The sequence below is a fragment of the Apteryx mantelli genome, chromosome 16, assembly GCF_036417845.1.
Source record: "Apteryx mantelli isolate bAptMan1 chromosome 16, bAptMan1.hap1, whole genome shotgun sequence".
Taxonomy (NCBI): domain Eukaryota; kingdom Metazoa; phylum Chordata; class Aves; order Apterygiformes; family Apterygidae; genus Apteryx; species Apteryx mantelli.
Genome location: NC_089993.1, coordinates 1527511 through 1539837, shown reverse-complemented (window position 1 = coordinate 1539837; position 12327 = coordinate 1527511). Strand labels below are relative to the sequence as shown.

General features: G+C 52.3%; 1 protein-coding gene across 3 annotated transcripts in view; it reads left to right on the top strand.

Moving 5' to 3' along the window:
- The window catches only part of NTN3 (netrin 3), a 54172-nt gene extending 43408 nt beyond the window's left edge, over positions 1-10764 (top strand). For 2 of the 3 annotated variants that reach the window (XM_013939920.2, XM_067306422.1), the window contains exons 6-7: positions 8491-8565; positions 10215-10764. In XM_013939920.2, the coding sequence (XP_013795374.1) occupies positions 8491-8565; positions 10215-10543 (404 nt within the window). In that variant the 3' untranslated portion in view covers positions 10544-10764. The remainder of the gene's footprint in view (positions 1-8490; positions 8566-10214) is intronic. The other variant, XM_067306423.1, reaches the window with a different exon arrangement.
- The last annotated feature ends 1563 nt before the right edge of the window (positions 10765-12327 follow it).

Here is a 12327-nt window from a genome sequence, read left to right as displayed (position 1 = left end):
ATGTTTGTCTTTCCTTTGGCTCTGGTTTGGACAAGAAGGCTTATGGGAAATTAATTCAAGACTATTCTCCAGTTCATTTTGAAACAGGAACTTTTTGCTTTTTGGCCATGAAGCTCCTAACTGGGAGCTGGGAGCACCAAAGAAGGGGCTTTGGGAAAAGGGGGAGAAAAGAGGATTTGGAAGGTTTTATTGCAAACACAGAGCAACACATGGAGCAATGTTAATCAAGGTGACTCCCCTTCAGTGCTTTATAAATAGGAACATTCTTAGAATTACATCTGATATTTTCAGCTGCATAAAAATAAATGGCACTCAATGGAGACCCTGGTGTTTACCTTGTTTTACTGAAGAAGGTCTCTCTTAAACTGCCTGCAGTTTTATCTGTGGGTTTGTTGTTTTAAGATTTCCGGCTTCTATCTCAAACATCTTTAATGCAAAGTAGTTTGCCTTTGCTCAGAGTCTGCTCCAGGAGAGCATAGGACCCAGCTAGGGTCCTGCTCCTCTAGGACATGCTCTCCCATTCACATGATGAGTGGGGATCGAAAGACATTCTTGCCTTGTCCATCTCTGCCCAGGGGTTTTCCAGCCTCCTGATGCTGTTCCCCTAGAGCAGGGCTGGCTGTGGCAGTGCTGTCTGCACCCTCTGCCCCCCTGTCTGCAGCCTGCTGCCTTGTTGCCTGCACCCTGTTGCCTGTACCTTGTTGCCTGAAACCTTCTGCTCTGCTGCTTGTACCCTGCTACAGTGCTGCCTGCACCCCTCTGTCAGCACTCTCCTGCCTGCACCCTCTGCCCCTCTGCCTGTACCCGCTGTCCCTCTGCCCCGCTTCCCTGCACCCTCCACCCTGCTGCCTCTACCCTCCTGCCTGCCAGCATCCTCTGCCTTAGGGCTGGCTAGGGGACTGCTCTGCAGTCAGATCCTGGCAGGGATCACAAAATAAGCAGGAGGGTCAGACCCCAGGGGAACTTTGCCTGTCACAGCAGTGTGGCTGCGCACCAGGACTGGGGGAACAGAGAGGATACACAGCAAGCCCCAGAATTAGCTGGGGATGGCAGAGAGGCTGGTGACAGAGGGGCAAGGGCTGGCATCCGTGGGAGCAGCATGGGGCCCACAGGGTCCCAAGGGGAAGCTCTCTAGGGTTTTGCCTCTCCCTGGCCACCCTTGAGAGGGGCTTTTGGCTGCTGGCCCTCAGGGGCTGGCCCCGGGCGCCCCGTCCTATGCCCGGTGGTCACCAGCTTTGCCATCCCATCACAACCCAGGCAAGCCTCAGAGCACCTCCTCCTCCTCTCTTCTGCATCTCCCTCCCTCCTTCGCCACCCGTTAACACAGCGCGAGAGCCTTGCCGAGGCCGCAGCAGGTGTGCCTGGCTCTTTGAGGGGTCTGGTAACAGGGTTTCATTGTTTGAAGCCCTCCGGTTTTCAGGTGTTCTGCTGCCCCTCCCCTCCCTGTCTGTCTCCCACACCTCCCCCCGCTGGGGACCCTTTCCCTGAGTGAGTCACAGCTTTTTGCTGACATTTACCATCCTCTCCCTTGGTCCAGCAGCTTTTCTTACTTCCTGGCTTTCTCCTGCCTCTCTGGGCCTTCATGACCTTCAAAGTCCAGCTTTGATCTTTCTGCCCAAGTGGTGGACTAGCTCTGTAACAAAATGTACCGGGTCTATTTTTTTGTGATTATTATTATTATTATTTTAAAATATTTCCACTTAGTGAAAGAGAAAATTTGTGTTCCCGGTTAGCAGAATTAACAAAACTAACGGAGTGCAAAACAGGGCTTTAGAGGAATTCAAAGTCAGCAGTAAAAGATTTGCAGCCATAACACCTAATTAAGTTACATCTCTCTTAAAACAAAATATTCTTTCTATTTTCAAGTCAAGGAGAAGTAAACCAGATGTGCAAACTCACTGCCTCTCACACACGTCCCCCTCCCCCCACCCCACATGAAGGCCAGTCTGTGCTGGCCCTTGGAAATCAGGGGTGCTTGCCCCTCACCGTTTGTGTCCACTCGTGCTCCCTCATCCCATGTCTCTCAGCATCTGCCTCCCTTCATCCCTCTCGCACACCAACCCTTCTGCGCTACCTTGTCTCAGCCAGGCAGGCTTTTCCCTCTCCCCCACCAGCCTGTTGCTCCTACATGTGGTTTAGCAGCCGCTCGCACGTGGCGGGCTGCTCTACATGTCTGTACCGGAAACTGGTGCAAAACTAATGTTGGCAGGCAGCAATTCAGGCCCTTCTCCACCTTCTCGTATGGCCCAGCTCATGCACACACACATATACTCCTGTCCTTGTACACACTTGCTAACACAAGTGACAGCTATTTCCTTTCTGTGCCCACCTGGCAGCATGCCCCAGCACAGTCCCCTGCTGAGCACAGCACATTCACATCATTCCTGGGGGTGGTGAAAGCTCCAGGCTGGGCCATGGAGCCTGACTTAAGTGGAAAAAGCAGTTTAGGGCAATGGAGAAGCAGGGAGGGGGTGAACCGGAGAGTGTGTGCGCTGGAAGGAGAAAAAAGGGGGATTAGGGAGGCTGACTCTGGGAATGCGTCCGTGGAGAGGAGGAAGGGGTGCCGAAGGCAGCCATGCGGCAGAAGCAAGTCTGCTTCTAATCTGGTTCTCCCCTTTAATTCAAGAAAGCTCTTGCATGGTGACACAGGTGAGCAGCCCAACTGTGAAAGCAGAGAGCAGGGTGGCAGGGATGCACGTAGCTGCACACTGAGCGCTGGGTGTGAGTGGGAGTGCAGGTGTGAGTGTGGGTGCCAGGTGTGCTTATATGGTTTCTTGTGGAGGAGCCTGACAACAGCCCTGCTTGTCCCTCCATGACATGCCTGGCATTTGTAGCCCTTCAGCTCCTTGGCACTGTGGGATTAACCTGCACCAGTGTCTCAGTTTCCCCTGCACCTGATCTCATTTCCCTTCTCATCTATGCCTCTAAGGAGGGCACTGTCTGCCTACCGCTCGGCCGGGTGAGGGATGAGGCTGCTCCCACCCCATTAAGAGGGATCATGGAGCTGCATGAAGCAATTTCTGGACAACCCCAGCACAGCCGGTGATTAGGCTAGTGCATGCGATCATAATGCAGTGGCCAAAATCCAAGTGTGTAAAGGGACTATGTGCTACTGAGGGATGCAGCGGCAGTGGGGAATGGGGGAAGAGAGCTCTTCCAGGATGGCAGATGTGACAGAGCTGTGTCTCAGAGTGGGACCTCACACAGGGAGGGCCCTTTCATGTAGCAAGAGGGGATGGAGACGTGTGTCAGGGCCAGGACTGCAGCGTATCCTGGGGGAAACAGCAATGTCTCAGGCTGAGGGATACATATCCCAGGGGATGCAGCTGCACCTCGGGGCTGGCACTTTTGGGGGCTGCGATGTTGGTGGCCTGGGGACAGGTCCAGCAGGAGTACAGCAGACAGGAGACGGGAGCAGATGGGGGCTAGGTGGGAAGGGCAGCTGCGGGGGAGGCAGGCAGGTGCGTACCTGTGCAGCCAGCGTGAGATCTGGGGAGCCGTTGAGGCTTAACTTGATCTTCTTTCCAAATCCCCTTAGCAAGTATAACACCACATCCAGGAAGTTTAAAAGGGAGCTGGGAAGGTGGGGGAGATACTCCGGGAGCTGGCAAGGGGGAGAAGCACTTGAGAAACAGCTTCTCTGATGGCTGTCCAACTTCTCCTGACATTTTTATAGGGTTACCCTTCAGGATTGATAGCAAGCGTGTAGCCGAGTCTGGCTCACGGCACAGGCAAAGCCGCTCACTTGGCTCCTTCCCAGTGCCTGGCCACGGGAAGAGCCCTGCTTCCCTTCTCCGGCCACCCTCCCCTCTCCCTCCCAAGTTTTTCCTTTCACCATGTGCCAGGGCCTCGGCATCACCTCTGCAGCCCCAGCCCCGGAGCTGCGACCCATCACTCGGCATCTCCTCACCACAGAGCAGACGTGGCCACTCAGCCTGGGGCAGCTCCCCATAGCCGGGCACCATGCTGGGGTCACCACCGTGGGAGGTTGCGGGGGGCTTCTCCCACCCAACACCGCCCTGCCTTCTGGGAATTAAACCCCCACGGACAGGGAGCTCGGCTGTGAGGTGGTTTGCAGCACACCCAGGCAAGCCCTGCTCACCCTTTAGATGGTGTCTAAGCCCTGGGAGTGGGGAGGGCAATCCCCACTGGCTGGGGCTGGTTTAATCCCTCTCAACCCTCACAAAGCTGTTTTCTACACTGCAGCAATACAAACCAACCCTGAGTGCATGGCAATGAAGGCCATGTGTTCAGAGGCAAGGAAGGGAAATAAATGCCTTGCGTCACTTGGGCTTTTTTTTCTGTTTCTTACATAAATTGAGGCAGAAATTGATTTTATATTTGAGGAATGTTCCTCAGCACAAAGCTGAGGTTGAAAGTCCCCAAACTAATCCCAAATTGTTAATTCCAAACACCATTTCTGGCTCTTCAGAATCACAGTTTTATTATGTTAATCATGAGCGGGAGCCCAGGGCAGTTATTGTTTTTCTTTCTTCTTTTCTTTCTTTCTTTTGTTAATGAACGATAGAGCGGAGGGCTGGCGGGGAGAGCAGTTTGGCAAAGGTTGCCCCTCCAGCCCCCTCACACCCCACTGCCTCGCACTCTGTGGGCCCTGCGTACTCGGGACCAGCCTAGCATCAGCGTTGGTGTGCCAGCGGCACTGCAGCTGCCCTGGGCTGTCCTCTTGCCAGATGCTGCAATAAACCCAGGTTTGTGCCCTCTGGGCTAAAAAGCTACATGCCGTCCTCCTCTCCCACATGAAACCCAGCTCACTCCAGTGGCAGGGGCAGCTCCCTGCTAATGCGGGACCCGTGGCTGAGCCATGGCCATTCCCAAATGTGGACAGGTTTTCCACTCCCTGAGGCTTCCTCCTTTTGTTGCCTAGCCCTCCATTTGTGATGCTGGCTAACTTTTTTGGTGGCTTGGCTCCCGAGCCTCGTTTCCAGCAGTGAGGTGGGACCACAGGCCCATATGTTCCTACGTGTCCTTGTGAAAATGCAGCTTGGCTCAATCCGCTCTGGCTGAATTTGTAGGAGCTGAGAGCAGCCCTAGTGGGATTTTTTTCTTTAGACCCCTAAAAACATGGCCCACTTTGAAGATATTACCCATGGTCACCCGCGCCATGCGGTTCTCCTCTGGTTCCTGCCCCTGCAGCCACCTCTTGGGTCTGCAGCTCTGGCAGAGGTTGTCCCCAGCCCTCGCTCTGTGTCCCCCCAGCTTGAGTGCCTGGGCCAGACCATGCATGAGGAGGCTGGGACAGAGCAGAGCTCTTGGGCTGGGACACTGCTGAAACTTTGGACAGTCTTTTGAGCTGCAAGAATACTGTTGGTATTCATTTCTGATTCTCCTCCTTTTTTTTTTCCCTTTTGCCCTGAAACCCTTCTAGTTTCTTCAAGAGAAATCACTCCAATCCCGGAAAGGTGTTTTCTGACCCTGCAGATCACTTTACAGCTTGTGGCACTTTAAAATCATTCTTATACAGAAAGGCTCAGCTTTATGGGCATCTCTCCAGGGTTTGATCCCTGGCAGTGCTCTTCAGCTTTAACTCCTGCCTTGCCAAAGGTCCCTGCTGCTACTAGATCTGCCTTGTCCCTGCTACTGCTCCCTGGGGAGCTGCCAGCAGCCCTGCCTGCAGCCTGCATGGTCCCTCCACACCTCCCAGCACAGGCACACTCATGCTGTCCTGACCTTCATCAAAGGCTTGCACTGGGGTCAGCACCCTGGCAGGACCCTGCAGCAAGGGAGATGCCCAGGAGGGAAGGACCTGGGGTGGCATGGTCTGGAGGGTGGCGTGGCCTGGGCACATGGACAGCCTCCTCCCACTCTCCTTGCTAAAGAAAAAGGTAATTCCCCTCCTGTCTCTCTTGGGCTTGTGAAGAAAGCAGCACATTTGGGTGCCAGAACTTGGCTGGGGGCAACCAGAAGAGTTGCTTTGCTTGGCCAGGGTGCCCCGAGGCCATGCTGGAACTGCTGACACAAGTTCTGCCAGCCTCAAACACTCCCCAGGCAACAGGAGGGAAATACAGCCTTTGCCTCTGGACTGCTTGGGCCTGGGTTTTTACTTTTAAGAGCCCTGGATCTGTCCTGTAAGCAGAGGCGTAGCTGTCATGTGCCGTGGGCCATGCTCAAAGCAGAACTGAGTACTTAAGATGCACTCAGGAGCTACCACAGTGTTTAAAATACAGGGCTTCAGGCAGCCAACCACCCAGCAGTGCCAAACCCTGCCTCTGCACCACCAGCAGGATAAGGTGGCCTGACATGGCCCCCGCATCATGTCCATGCCTATCCGCAACTACCACCATCATCCCCTCAGCCCTGGGAGGGAAGTGGAGATCCGGCAGCGGGTGCCCGCCAATGTGAGCCCACGTGGAAGGGCAGTGAGGCAGTGACAGCACCACTCAGCAGGCAGCAGGGAAAGCTGAGCTGAAGAGCAGGGCTCACCCCCCTCTGCCCAGGAATTAGCTTCGTGCTGAGCCATTTCTATCAATGACAAATTTGGAACAGGCATCACAAAGTCCCCAATAAAAGGGAGTCAGGCAGAAAAGAAGAAAGCAGGAGAGTCCAGGACGAGTTTGTGCATTTCTGGGTCTCTTTCTTTCTTCTTTTTTCTTCCTCCTCTTGGCACAGGGCAGCTGCTATTCCCCTCTCTTTCCCCAAACCTTCACTCCCTCCCTCCATCCCCCTGTCTCCATCCAAAATGATCTCTGTGGCAACCCACAAACAAAGACAACTTCAGTGACTGCTTGCTCTGTCTCAGGGGAAGTGGAGTCGGCTCTGCCAAGCTGGACAGAGAACCTGAGTGATGGAAAGAAAGGAAGAAAGATGGGCTTGGAAAAACATGCCATTTGGAAAGAGACAAATTGAGATTTCAAAAGAAGATGGCAGGGGCAAAGAAAGGAAGAGAACTGGGCTGCTTCGGGCAATTGTTGGGATCAAAGCCTTTGGGGAGAAGGAAAGAGGCATTCCAGGCCTGCCCTCACTTTTCTTGAGATGCAAATCTGGGGCCTTTAGAAATGCACAGGGAAAAAAAAAACAAAAAAAAACTTGAGGACATGAGCTTTTCCCTGGGGGTGGAGGCCAGGAGCCTGAGGGAAGTCAGGCAGAGATGCTGCAGGCCCAGGGATGCTGCATGCCCACAGAGGGCAGCATGGTGACCTTTTCTGCCATCCTCACAGTCAGGGTGATGCTCAGGCAGTTGAGAGTGACCTGTATTGCAGGAGAGCTTCTTTCCTAGCCTGCCTGCTCCTTTAGGGTCCAGAGTCATCTTCTCCAGCTTTGGTACCCTACTGAGGAGTGAATCTTTGGAGGGCTTGCCCAAAGGGAGAAGTTCCTTGCTCCCCTGGATCCTGAGGACTGAACTGCCCCTGAAGAGTTCAAGTCTGAGGGTGGCCATGCCTCTCACCTCAGCCCCTTATCTGGAGTGACTTGAGATGTGTTTATACCTAACCCCTTGCCTTTGGTCTGGATTCAGACTTTCCTTTGGGTCTCTTGTCCAGAGAGTCAATGGCAGGGTTGATGCTGAGTCCTCTGTTTACTTCATCTCCCATGTTTGCAGGGCTGCATCTTTCCTCTTGACTCTCCTTTGCTCTGCTCTTGTGTGATCTTCCTTTTGGTCTCCACTGCCTAATCTGTCCAGAGTGAGACCCTCAGATGCCTGCAGCCCTCACCATGGAGGGCACCCCTATCAGCACCCCATTTCTTGGGCCAAACTACCCTTTGAGCCGTGACACCATTCAAAACTATTGTGCTACTTCGGGATGAATTTGGCACAATGGATTGTCCAGCTCCATGGGATTTCCTCACATCCAGCCTGTAGGGCCTGCAGTAAACCAGAAAAAGGAGTGAATTTATCAGGGTGAGACAACAGTGCCCCAGCTGGGGATGTGGGTCCTGTTCTCTCTCAGCTCCTGGAGTACCAACCACCCTCTGTCATCCTGGGGATGGAGCAAGCAGGGCTCTTCTTGGCTCTGCAGGAGCATTTACCTGCATTTCTCCCCATCCATCTCCTTCTGAGTCCCAAAGAAGGATCCTCAGGCTCTCTCTGCCGTTCTTGTTGTGATTATTCAGCAGACTCCCTAGGAGACCATTAAGATCTGCTCGATACAAGAGTGGACACAGCCTGTCTGGTAAGCCCAAAACTGCTGCCACTTAGTTTCTCTTCCCAGCTGCTGAGGCTTTACTATTAGTGGTGCAGTTTGAGTGTTCACAGCATGGCCAATACACAATTAATGTGAGCTTCTACGGCTCGGCTGAAGTCAAAGTAGCAAAGTAATCAATTCATAACAATTAAGGTTTTGCACAGAAGCCTCCTGGAGGGCATTCGGATTTGGTGTATATGCCATCTTCTGCAGGAGCTGGGTTTTACTGGTCTCTCTCCACCATATCTACCCACCCCATCCCCCTGCCTTCCCCTTCTGGTTGGGACAGGATTGCACTTACAATGGTTGCTTCAAATCATTCAGGACTCAGCCCTTTCTTCCTTCTCTGCAGACTGTGACTCGTACTGCAAACCAGCCAAAGGCAACTACAAGATTAATATGAAAAAGTACTGCAAGAAGGACTATGGTAAGGACCTTCTTCCTTACTAGATCAAGCTCAGCTTTGTTGAGGAGGGAGCTCCGGAGCCAAGGGCAGGCTTCAGTCTGACCGTGGCAGGGTGAGATGAAGGTCTCCATGGGCACATACCTCTGGCCATGGGCAGCTCCCATAGCCAGATGAGCACACCAGGCCCCCCAGCTCCCTGCCCCAGACACAGGCCTGGCCTTTTGGCATTCTCCGATGACCTTCCATGCTCACAGTGGCCTCAGCCCCCCTCCCCATGGGCTCTGGGCTTCAGTGCCCCCAGGACAATGCTTCTGTCCCAGCTCAGTGTCGCATGTTACGAACGAGAGTGCTTCTCTTCAGGGGACCTGAATGGGAGGCCAAGGCGCCCTGCAAAGGGGTTTTGCTCCAGAGATCTGGTCTGCATGTGCTGGCAGGGAGATAGGTCCTCCACTCCCAAGTGGATGCCTTTTCACCCCTGCAGGAGTACCAGATCTCCCAGCCACATGGAGCTTACCAAAAAATGAGTCAGCCCTATCAGTTCCCCCTCAATCGCCAAGCCCACCTCTGCTTGCAGGCTGCTTGAAGGTGGAGGTGCCGGGGTAGCTTGGCCATCACCATCCTTACTGTGCCAGCCATCCACCATCAGGAGGGAATGGCACTCCCCAGGGCTGTCAGTCCAGCCCCATCCACCAGCACAAAGTTTAGGAAAAAATAAAATATCTTAAAAAAAACAAAAACAAAATGAAGATCCTGCATCCTCTCTCCTTCCCCATCTCTCTCCTTGCCTGCCAAATATGTTAAAAATGAATATTTTCTTCATATGGCTGTTTTCTGGAAGGTCCAGAGAGCATATGTCAATCACTTACCGCTGAGACTGGGGCTCAGGAGCTAGCAACTGCTTGTTGTGATTTGCCTTGACACAAGAGCGTTGTGGAGCATTGTGAAGCCTCCTACAACTGGAGGAGGGGTTGCAATTTGTCTTCCACAGGAACCATCCACTCTGACAGAAAAGATGGTTTGGGGCAAGGGAGCAGTAGAAAATGGCTGCCTCTGAGCAGGGTCCCAGAGGGGAGAGGAAGAGGCGTCTGGAAGGAATACGAATGCTGGGGTGAGAAGGGTACAGCTCTCCAAAATATTTTGCCCTCTGTTCAGCCAGGACCACTTTGGTTTCTCCATGCTCCTGGTGGGAGGGGACCGCATGGCTTGTGCAGACCATGCCCCTTCATGCTGCCCTCTTCCCCAGGTGTCCTGGGAGCTGGGCAGTGCGGGACAAGGAACACTCAAAGTAGGGAGGAAAGCCACTCTCAGGGTGTTCAGCACCCAGTGTAGCTTGAACAGAAGAACATTTGTTCTCATCAAAAAGCTCCTTTTAACCCTTCTCTCTACCCAAAAGATAAAACATTTGGAAAGAAAAATGTCTGCTTCCTAATGATATGGTGAGGAGCAATGATCCCAGCTCTCTGAATCAGCCTTCCCAGAAGGTGCAGTGGAGCAAGACAGATGGGGCTGTTAAGGGATCAGCAGTTCTCATTCTGGAGCAGGAACAATCATGTACACAATGAGCTAAGGCAATCTGTCTGTCACCAGAACTTCCTTGAGGGAGCAAGGCAAAGCATCTCCCCATCAGCTGCACCCTCAGTCATTGTATTTCTCTCTTTCTTTTCCCTTAGTGGTCCAAGTGAACATCTTAGAAATGGAGACTGTGGCCAACTGGGCCAAGTTCACCATCAATATCCTCTCTGTCTACAAGTGCCGTGACGAGCGGGTCAAGCGCGGCGACAACTTCCTGTGGATTCACATGAAAGACCTGTCCTGCAAGTGTCCCAAGATTCAGATCAGCAAGAAGTACTTGGTCATGGGGATCAGTGAAAACTCCACTGATCGGCCAGGACTGATGGCCGATAAGAATAGCTTGGTCATTCAGTGGAGGGATGCTTGGACTCGTCGCCTTCGGAAACTGCAACGGCGGGAGAAGAAAGGGAAGTGTGTGAAACCATGAGGAGTTTCATATCTGTCCCTTACCTAAGCCCTCAACCCTGCCTGTGCACACTGCCTAGACTGCTCCCAGAGACTCTGTATATATACATAGTATGAACGGACTCTTCTGTCTATAGTGTATATTTTGGCAATGATTTTCCTTTTGTGTATGTGTGCATGCGTGAGTGTGCGTGTGGGTCTTTTTCTCTTAATGTGTATTAAAAATAACGCAGTAACGACAAACCTTTAATGAGGAGCAAAGTGGAGAGAGATCCTCTTGGTGCTTGTTGCCTGAAGGAGCTCAAAGGGGGTTGGTTTTCTGCTCCAGATATGTTGTTCATAGCTCTCATTTTCTAGTCTTTTTTTGCTCTTCAACAAAATCTTTTTCTGCCCAGTGATGATGTCTGAGTTGACAGCTTTCCTTTTCCAGGATCCAGGGCCTGCCTCTTTGATACTCTCTGAAAGTGGGCTGTCATTAACTCTCTATGCCCTTTTTTCTTGCCCAATAGAAATATGATGTCAGATTCTTGTCTTCATCCCAGTGTACATGTGGACTAGCTCAATGGAAGCCATCCAGTACTGGAGAGAGATCAGCCCCAGGAGCTCCACTAGGAAGAACGAAATGAACTTTTGCAAAACTTAATTCACTGGTGACCTCAGCTTTACACTGACCCTGTGCCCTAGCCTGGGGTAGAACCACTGTGCTGCTGAAGAATCACCGTGAGGAGTCAGGCCCTGGCAACTGGGTTGGTGACCACTGCCAAGCAGAGATGTGTTCCCCAGGGAAAAAGGGGCAGATTTCACAATGGCCCTGGCCATTATCTGTCCTAGTGTGTGACCCACATGACCCAACAGGGAAGACCTGGAGACACCCTTTTTCCACCCACATCTCATAAAGGCCTGCCCTGCCAGTACCCAGGACTTGGGGTAGAGTGGAGAGGCTGACCTAAGCAATCTTGTATTATCTTGCATGTGTGTGGGTCTATATCCTCAGCTGGTACTGACTAGCATAGTTCCATTGATTTCTGTTGAGTTGATACAAAGTGACTGTCTGGCTTGATGTGCATCATTCAGAGCTGGCCTGACTCCATGCTTTCGTGAAAAGTATTACTGTGGCCAGGGTTGCCTTGGGAGGTACACAAGGCAGAGTTGGCAGGAAGAGAGAAGAATTTTCATTGATCAGCCTGCGTGGGCATTTTCTTTTATTTCTTCTCGTAGTGTATTAGCCTCCAGTTCAAACAAACAGCATCATTATCTTCCCATGTTGAGGTAGTGGCAGTCTTAGCATAATAAATATGAGTGGAAATAAGAGTTGATATGATAAAAGATATTCCTTCCCCTTCAAAACTTGCCCTTCTTAGGAACATCAAATGGCTTGGTGAGGTATTGTAGCCTACTCTACAGCCTTCCAGTTCACTAGGATGATGGCTTTGCCCTTTGAGTCAGTGACAGCCTGCACAGACTTCCCATCCCATGGGCGGTTTGGTGCTTCTAGGCCCAGACTGGTAGGGCTGGGTGGTGTTGTAGCCTGCAGTTGAAGAGACTGGCAGAGTACTGTGGTGATTCAGGACAGGGGAGTTTGGGCAGTGAGAATCTAGGAACGGGGGAATGTCTGTGTGGACATGCAGATGTTCCAGCCCACGATTTCAGTGTTGGTGGAGCTGCTTGAGGTGCTGGAAGTGGCTTCTCAGAGATGCATGAGGCCAGGAGTGTCACCTTTCAGGCCCCGTGAATGCTGGAATGCTTTCACAGGGCATGGGAAGAGCTGGGGGGGAGGCCAGAAGCAGAGCAGCAAAAGATGTGTGG